At 58.1% G+C, this 8,955-nt stretch overlaps 1 protein-coding gene across 1 annotated transcript in view; it reads left to right on the top strand.

Moving 5' to 3' along the window:
- The window catches only part of lrrc23 (leucine rich repeat containing 23), a 40,753-nt gene extending 39,941 nt beyond the window's left edge, over nucleotides 1–812 (top strand). Inside the window, exon 8 of the mRNA XM_072477591.1 lies at nucleotides 790–812. Coding sequence (XP_072333692.1) covers nucleotides 790–812 — 23 coding nt within the window. The remainder of the gene's footprint in view (nucleotides 1–789) is intronic.
- The last annotated feature ends 8,143 nt before the right edge of the window (nucleotides 813–8,955 follow it).

The raw sequence follows: 8,955 nt of genomic DNA on the forward strand, positions 1-8,955 counted from the left end.
TTGGGTCGGGCTGTTGTACCGGGCACCGGTAGCGAGTGTGCAGATGAACCGGGTGAGTTTGGATTATTTCAGGCTGCACCGGGGCTGGACATGGATGCCCACTCTCCCCACTGCTCTTAGCCTTGGCTATACAGCCATTGGCAATTGCTCTGGGAGCGTCAAAGGACTGGCAGGGGATAGTATGGGGGGGGTGCAACATCGGGTTTCACTGTACACGGACGACTTGCTGCTGTATATTTCAAACCCGTTGGAAGGTATTGGGGGGGATTATGCGTATTTTGGAGGAATTCGGCTGGTTCTTGGGGTACAAATTGAATATGGAGAAGAGCGAGATTTTTCTGATTCAAGTGAAGAGGTAGGAGAAGAGGCGGGGGGAGTTGCAGTTCAGAGTGGTGGGGGGAATCTTTCGATATCTGGGTATTCCGGTGGTGCGGGGGTGGGAGCAGCTGCAGAAGCTGAATCGGGCTCAGTTGGTGGAACAGATAGAGGGGGGTTTTAGGAGGTGGGTGTGGTAGTACCAGGTATTGCGGTACCTAAGAGGTGGATGACCATTGGTTAGACCCAGGAGTCTACCATTGGCTGTTGTACATAGCTCCGCCCTGAGAGGCGATACTTTCTGTATCGAAGCTGCTGGGGAAGAGATCTAGCAGATTAAAGCCTTCAGTTATGAATCACTTCGTCTTGAGAGTAATTGATCGCGCATCAGTGGGATGAGCTCCCACTATAGCTGGTGGGACGGGTGCAATTGGTGAAGATGACAGTTCTCCCGAGGTTCTTGTTGTGTTTTAGAATCTTCCGATCTTCATTCCTAAGGCTTTTTTCAGGAGGGTGAATGTGCTGATTTTGTGGTTTGTTTGGGTGGGTAAAGCACCCACGGGTGAAGAAGGTGCTGCTAGAGAGGGGTTGAGGGGGGTGCGGGTTAGTTCTTCTGAATTTAATAAACTACGATCGGGCAGCGAATATAGCTATGGTTAGGAAGTGGGTCGTGGGGAGGGGTCGGTGTAGGAGCGGATGGAGGTAGCCTCTTATAAAGACACGAGTTTGGGAGCACTGTTGACGGCACCTTTGCCGTTCTCACCAACCAGGTACTCCACAAATCCGGGAGTGGTGCAGTCCTGACGGTGAGGGGACAGTGGCGGCAGCACCTGAGGCTTGGTTTGGGGTCTGATTTGCGGGAATCACCGGCTTGTTCCGGGGGGCCTGGGTGGGGGGTTTTGGGGGTGGCAACGGGCGGGAATTGAGCGGTTTGGGGATCTATTTGTTGAAAGCAGCTTTCTGAGCTTGGAGGGGTTGGTGGAGGAGTTTGAGTTGCCCACCGGGAATGGGTTCCGGTATTTGCAGGTGAGGGATTTTGTCCGGAAGCAGGTACCGTCCTTTCCTCACCTGCCACCCCAAGTGATGCAGGACAAGGTGGTGTTAGTAACAGGGATAGGGGAGGGTAAAGTGTCAGGAATTTACAAGGAGTTGATGGATTGGGAGGGAGCCCCAATAGGGGAAGTGAAGTGCAAGTGGGAGGAAGAGTTGGGTAGGGAGTTCGAGAATGAGCAAGTTTGTTGAAGGGGTGGAAGATAGGTGTGGGCGGTGTGCGGGTGGGCCCACAAATCATGTCCACATGTTTTGGGCCTGTCTGAAGCTTTGGGGATTCTGGCAGGGGTTCGCCGATGTTATGTCGGAGGTCCTGAAGGTGAAGGTGGTCCCGAGTCAAGAAGTCGCGATCTTTGGAGTGTCAGAAGACCCAGGGGTCCAGGGAGCGAGAGAGGCCAATGTTTTGCCTCCCTGGTAGCCCAGAGACAGATCTTATTGGAATGGCGGGACCTGGGGCCGCCAAAACCGTGGGTGACCTGGCAGAGTTTCTCAGGCTGGAAAAGATAATGTTTGCCTTCAGATGGTCTGTGCAGGAGTTTGCCCGGAGGTGGCAGCCGTTCATTGACTTCTTTAGAACAGTTAAGATGCCAGCAGTGATTAAAATGGAGAGGTAGAGGAGTTGGGGAGTGGGAGGCGGGATGGTGGTGTGTTAGGTATTGAGTTGAGTTGTTTATTTGCAGCCCTGTTGGCTTGTTTGGTTATGTGAGTGGGAGTGAGGGATACAGGGAGACGGTGGGAGTGAGGGATACGGGGAGACGGTGGGAGTGAGGGATACGGGGAGACGGTGGGAGTGAGGGATACGGGGAGACGGTGGGAGTGAGGGATACGGGGAGACGGTGGGAGTGAGGGATACGGGGAGACGGTGGGAGTGAGGGATACGGGGAGACGGTGGGAGTGAGGGATACGGGGAGACGGTGGGAGTGGGGGATAGGTGAGACGGTGGGAGTGAGGGATACGGGGAGACGGTGGGATTGGGGGATAGGTGAGATGGTGGGAGTGAGGGATACGGGGAGACGGTGAGAGTGAGGGTTACGGGGAGACGGTGGGAGTGAGGGATAGGTGAGACAGTGGGAGTGAGGGATAGGTGAGACGGTGGGATTGAGGTATAGGTGAGACGGTGGGATTGAGGGATAGGTGAGACGGTGGGATTGAGGGATACGGGGAGGCGGTGGGAGTGAGGGAGACGTTGAGACAGTGGGAGTGAGGGATACGGGGAGACGGTGGGAGTGAGGGATACGGTGAGACAGTGGGAGTGAGGGATACGGGGAGACGGTGGGAGTGAGGGATAGGTGAGACGGTGGGATGGAGGGATAGGTGAGACGGTGAAAGTGAGGGATAGGTGAGACGGGGAGAGTGAAGGACATGTGAGACGGTGGTATTGGGGGATAGGTGAGACGGTGGGATTGAGGGATTGGTGAGATTGAGGGATGGAGACGGTGAGAGTGAGGGATACAGGGAGACGATGGGAGTGAGGGATAGGTGTGGCGGTGGGAATGAGGGATACGGGGAGACGGTTGGAGTGAGGGATACGGAGAGACGGTGGGAGTGACGGATACGGGGAGACAGTGGGATTGGGGGATAGGTGAGACGGTGGGAGTGAGGGATACGGGGAGACGGTGAGGGTTACGGGGAGATGGTGGGAGTGAGGGATAGGTGAGACGGTGGGATGGAGGGATAGGTGAGACGGTGGGATGGAGGGATAGGTGAGACGGTGAAAGTGAGGGATTGGTGAGACGGGGAGAGTGAAGGACATGTGAGACGGTGGTATTGGGGGATAGGTGAGACGGTGGGATTGAGGGATTAGTGAAATTGAGGGATAGAGACGGTGAGAGTGAGGGATACAGGGAGACGATGGGAGTGAGGGATAGGTGTGGCGGTGGGAATGAGGGATACGGGGAGACGGTGGGAGTGAGGGATACGGAGAGATGGTGGGAGTGACGGATACGGGGAGACAGTGGGATTGGGGGATAGGTGAGACGGTGGGAGTGAGGGATACGGGGAGACGGTGAGGGTTACGGGGAGACGGTGGGAGTGAGGGATAGGTGAGACGGTGGGAGTGAGGGATAGGTGAGACGGTGGGAGTGAGGGATAGGTGAGACGGTGGGAGTGAGGGATAGGTGAGACGGTGGGAGTGAGGGATAGGTGAGACGGTGGGAGTGAGGGATAGGTGAGACGGTGGGAGTGAGGGATAGGTGAGACGGTGGGAGTGAGGGATAGGTGAGACGGTGGGAGTGAGGGATAGGTGAGACGGTGGTGGGAGGGATAGGTGAGACGGTGGGAGTGAGGGATAGGTGAGACGGTGGGAGTGAGGGATAGGTGAGACGGTGGGAGTGAGGGACAGGTGAGACGGTGAGAGTGAGTGATAGGTGAGACGGTGGGATTGAGGGATAGGTGAGACGGTGGGATTGAGGGATACAGAGATACGGTGGGAGTGAGGGATAGGTGAGACGGTTGGAGTGAGGGATAGGTGAGACGGTTGGAGTGAGGGGATAGGTGAGACGGTGGGAGTGAGGGATAGGCGAGACGGTGGGAGTGAGGGATGGGTGAGACGGTTGGAGTGAGGGATAGGTTAGACGGTGGGAGTGAATGATTCAGAGAGAGGGTGGGAGTGAGGGATATGGGGAGACGGTGGGAGTGAGGGATGCGGGGAGACGGTGGGAGTGAGAGATACGGGGAGACGGTGGGAGTGAAGGATTCAGAGAGAGGGTGGGAGTGAGGGAGATGGGGAGACGGTGGGAGTGAGGGATAAGGTGAGATGGGGGGAGTGAGGGATAGGTGATAAGGTGGGATTGAGGGATAGAGGGAGACGGTGGGAGTGAGGGAGACGGTGAGAGTGAGGGATAGGTGAGACGGTGAGAGTGAGGGATAGGTGAGACGGTGGGAGTGAGGGATAGGTGAGACGGTGGGAGTGAGGAATAGGTGAGACGGTTAAGAGTGAGGGATAGGTGGGAAGGTCGGATTGAGGGATACGGTGGGAGTGTGGGAGACGGTGAGAGTGAGGCATAGGTGAGACAGTGGGAGTGAGGGATATGGGGAGACGGTGGGAGTGAGGGAGACGGTGAGACGGTTAAGAGTGAGGGATAGGTGGGAAGGTGGGAAGGTGGGATTGAGGGATAGAGGGAGACGGTGGGAGTGAGGGAGACGGTGGGAGTGAGGGAGACGGTGGGAGTGAGGGAGACGGTGGGAGTGAGGGAGACGGTGGGAGTGAGGGAGACGGCGGGAGTGAGGGATACGGGGAGACGGTGGGAGTGAGGGATACGGGGAGATGGTGGGAGTGAGGGATAGGTGATAAGGTGGGATTGAGGGATAGAGGGAGACGGTGGGAGTGAAGGATACGGGGAGACTGTGGGAGTGAGGGAGACGGTGGGAGTGAGGGAAGGTGAGACGGTGGGAGTGAGGGATACAGGGAGACGATGGGAATGAGGGATACAGGGAGACGATGGGAGTGAGGGATACGGAGAGACGGTGGAAGTGAGGGATACGGGGAGACGGTGGGATTGGGGATAGGTGAGACGGTGGGAGTGAGGAATACGGGGAGACGGTGAGAGTGAGGGTTCCGGGGAGATGGTGGGAGTGAGGGATAGGTGAGACGGTGGGAGTGAGGGATAGGTGAGACGGTGGGAGTGATGGATAGGTGAGACGGTGGGATTGAGGGATAGGTGAGACGGTGGGATTGAGGGATAGGTGAGACGGTGAGAGTGAGGGATAGGTGAGATGGTGGGATTGAGGGATACAGAGAGACGGTGGGAGTGAGGGATAGGTGAGACGGTTGGAGTGAGGGATAGGTGAGACGGTAGGAGTGAGGGATAGGTGAGACGGTGGGAGTGAGGGATAGGTGAGACGGTGGGAGTGTGGGATAGGTGAGACGGTGGGAGTGAGGGATAGGTGAGACGGTGGGAGTGAGGGATAGGTGAGACGGTGGGAGTGAGGGATAGGTGAGACGGTGGGAGTGAGGGATAGGTGAGACGGTGGGAGTGAGGGATAGGTGAGACGGTGGGAGTGAGGGATAGGTGAGACGGTGGGAGTGAGGGATAGGTGAGACGGTGGGAGTGAGGGATAGGTGAGACGGTGGGAGTGAGGGATAGGTGAGACGGTGGGAGTGAGGGATAGGTGAGACGGTGGGAGTGAGGGATAGGTGAGACGGTGGGAGTGAGGGATAGGTGAGACGGTGGGAGTGAGGGATAGGTGAGACGGTGGGAGTGAGGGATAGGTGAGACGGTGGGAGTGAGGGATAGGTGAGACGGTGGGAGTGAGGGATAGGTGAGACGGTGGGAGTGAGGGATAGGTGAGACGGTGGGAGTGAGGGATAGGTGAGACGGTGGGAGTGAGGGATAGGTGAGACGGTGGGAGTGAGGGATAGGTGAGACGGTGGGAGTGAGGGATAGGTGAGACGGTGGGAGTGAGGGATAGGTGAGACGGTGGGAGTGAGGGATAGGTGAGACGGTGGGAGTGAGGGATAGGTGAGACGGTGGGAGTGAGGGATAGGTGAGACGGTGGGAGTGAGGGATAGGTGAGACGGTGGGAGTGAGGGATAGGTGAGACGGTGGGAGTGAGGGATAGGTGAGACGGTGGGAGTGAGGGATAGGTGAGACGGTGGGAGTGAGGGATAGGTGAGACGGTGGGAGTGAGGGATAGGTGAGACGGTGGGAGTGAGGGATAGGTGAGACGGTGGGAGTGAGGGATAGGTGAGACGGTGGGAGTGAGGGATAGGTGAGACGGTGGGAGTGAGGGATAGGTGAGAGGGTGGGAGTGAGGGATAGGTGAGAGGGTGGGAGTGAGGGATAGGTGAGACGGTGGGAGTGAGGGATAGGTGACACGGTGGGAGTGAGGGATAGGTGAGACGGTGAGATTGAGGGATAGGTGAGACGGTGAGAGTGAGGGATAGGTGAGACGGTGAGAGTGAGGGATAGGTGAGACGGTGGGATTGAGGGATAGGTGAGACGGTGGGATTGAGGGATACAGAGAGACGGTGGGAGTGAGGGATAGGTGAGACGGTTGGAGTGAGGGGATAGGTGAGACGGTGGGAGTGAGGGATGGGTGAGACGGTTGGAGTGAGGGATAGGTGAGACGGTGGGAGTGAATGATTCAGAGAGAGGGTGGGAGTGAGGGATATGGGGAGACGGTGGGAGTGAGGGATGCGGGGAGACGGTGGGAGTGAGAGATACGGGGAGACGGTGGGAGTGAAGGATTCAGAGAGAGGGTGGGAGTGAGGGAGATGGGGAGACGGTGGGAGTGAGGGATAAGGTGAGATGGGGGGAGTGAGGGATAGGTGATAAGGTGGGATTGAGGGATAGAGGGAGACGGTGGGAGTGAGGGAGACGGTGAGAGTGAGGGATAGGTGAGACGGTGGGAGTGAGGGATAGGTGAGACGGTGGGAGTGAGGAATAGGTGAGACGGTTAAGAGTGAGGGATAGGTGGGAAGGTCGGATTGAGGGATACGGTGGGAGTGTGGGAGACGGTGAGAGTGAGGGATAGGTGAGACAGTGGGAGTGAGGGATATGGGGAGACGGTGGGAGTGAGGGAGACGGTGAGAGTGAGGGATAGGTGAGACGGTGGGAGGGAGGAATAGGTGAGACGGTTAAGAGTGAGGGATAGGTGGGAAGGTGGGATTGAGGGATAGAGGGAGACGGTGGGAGGGAGGGAGACGGTGGGAGGGAGGGAGACGGTGGGAGGGAGGGAGACGGTGGGAGTGAGGGAGACGGTGGGAGTGAGGGAGACGGTGGGAGTGAGGGAGACGGCGGGAGTGAGGGATACGGGGAGACTGTGGGAGTGAGGGAGACGGTGGGAGTGAGGGATAGGTGAGACGGTGGGAGTGAGGGATAGGTGAGACGATGGGAGTGAGGGATACAGGGAGACGATGGGAATGAGGGATACAGGGAGACGATGGGAGTGAGGGATAGGTGTGGCGGTGGGAGTGAGGGATACGGGGAGACGGTGGGAGTGAGGGATACGGAGAGACGGTGGAAGTGAGGGATACGGGGAGACGGTGGGATTGGGGATAGGTGAGACGGTGGGAGTGAGGGATAGGTGAGACGGTGGGAGTGATGGATAGGTGAGACGGTGGGATTGAGGGATAGGTGAGACGGTGGGAGTGAGGGATACGGGGAGACGGTGGGAGTGAGGGATACGGGGAGACGGTGGGAGTGAGGGATACGGGGAGACGGTGGGAGTGAGGGATACGGGGAGACGGTGGGAGTGGGGGATACGGGGAGACGGTGGGAGTGAGGGATACGGGGAGACGGTGGGATTGGGGGATAGGTGAGATGGTGGGAGTGAGGGATACGGGGAGACGGTGAGAGTGAGGGTTACGGGGAGACGGTGGGAGTGAGGGATAGGTGAGACGGTGGGAGTGAGGGATAAGTGAGACGGTGGGAGTGAGGAATAGGTGAGTCGGTTAAGAGTGAGGGATAGATGGGAAGGTGGGATTGAGGGATAGAGGGAGACGGTGGGAGTGAGGGATACGGGGAGACGGTGGGAGTGAGGGACAGGTGATACGGTGGGAGTGAGGGATACGGGGAGACGGTGGGAGTGAGGGATACGGTGAGACAGTGGGAGTGAGGGATACGGGGAGACGGTGGGAGTGAGGGATAGGTGAGACGGTGGGAGTGAGGGATAGGTGAGACGGTGGGATTGAGGGATAGGTGAGACGGTGGGATGGAGGGATAGGTGAGACGGTGAAAGTGAGGGATAGGTGAGACGGGGAGAGTGAAGGACATGTGAGACGGTGGTATTGGGGGATAGGTGAGACGGTGGGAATGAGGGATTGGTGAGATTGAGGGATAGAGACGGTGAGAGTGAGGGATACAGGGAGACGATGGGAGTGAGGGATAGGTGTGGCGGTGGGAATGAGGGATACGGGGAGACGGTTGGAGTGAGGGATACGGAGAGACGGTGGGAGTGACGGATACGGGGAGACAGTGGGATTGGGGGATAGGTGAGACGGTGGGAGTGAGGGTTACGGGGAGATGGTGGGAGTGAGGGATAGGTGAGACGGTGGGATTGAGGGATAGGTGAGACGGTGGGATGGAGGGATAGGTGAGACGGTGAAAGTGAGGGATAGGTGAGACGGGGAGAGTGAAGGACATGTGAGACGGTGGTATTGGGGGATAGGTGAGACGGTGGGATTGAGGGATTAGTGAAATTGAGGGATAGAGACGGTGAGAGTGAGGGATACAGGGAGACGATGGGAGTGAGGGATAGGTGTGGCGGTGGGAATGAGGGATACGGGGAGACGGTGGGAGTGAGGGATACGGAGAGACGGTGGGAGTGACGGATACGGGGAGACAGTGGGATTGGGGGATAGGTGAGACGGTGGGAGTGAGGGATACGGGGAGACGGTGAGGGTTACGGGGAGACGGTGGGAGTGAGGGATACGGGGAGACGGTGGGAGTGAGGGATACGGGGAGACGGTGGGAGTGAGGGATACGGGGAGACGGTGGGAGTGGGGGATAGGTGAGACGGTGGGAGTGAGGGATACGGGGAGACGGTGGGATTGGGGGATAGGTGAGATGGTGGGAGTGAGGGATACGGGGAGACGGTGAGAGTGAGGGTTACGGGGAGACGGTGGGAGTGAGGGATAGGTGAGACGGT

The sequence above is a fragment of the Scyliorhinus torazame genome, chromosome 16 (genome assembly GCF_047496885.1).
Source record: "Scyliorhinus torazame isolate Kashiwa2021f chromosome 16, sScyTor2.1, whole genome shotgun sequence".
Classification (NCBI taxonomy): Eukaryota; Metazoa; Chordata; class Chondrichthyes; order Carcharhiniformes; family Scyliorhinidae; genus Scyliorhinus; species Scyliorhinus torazame.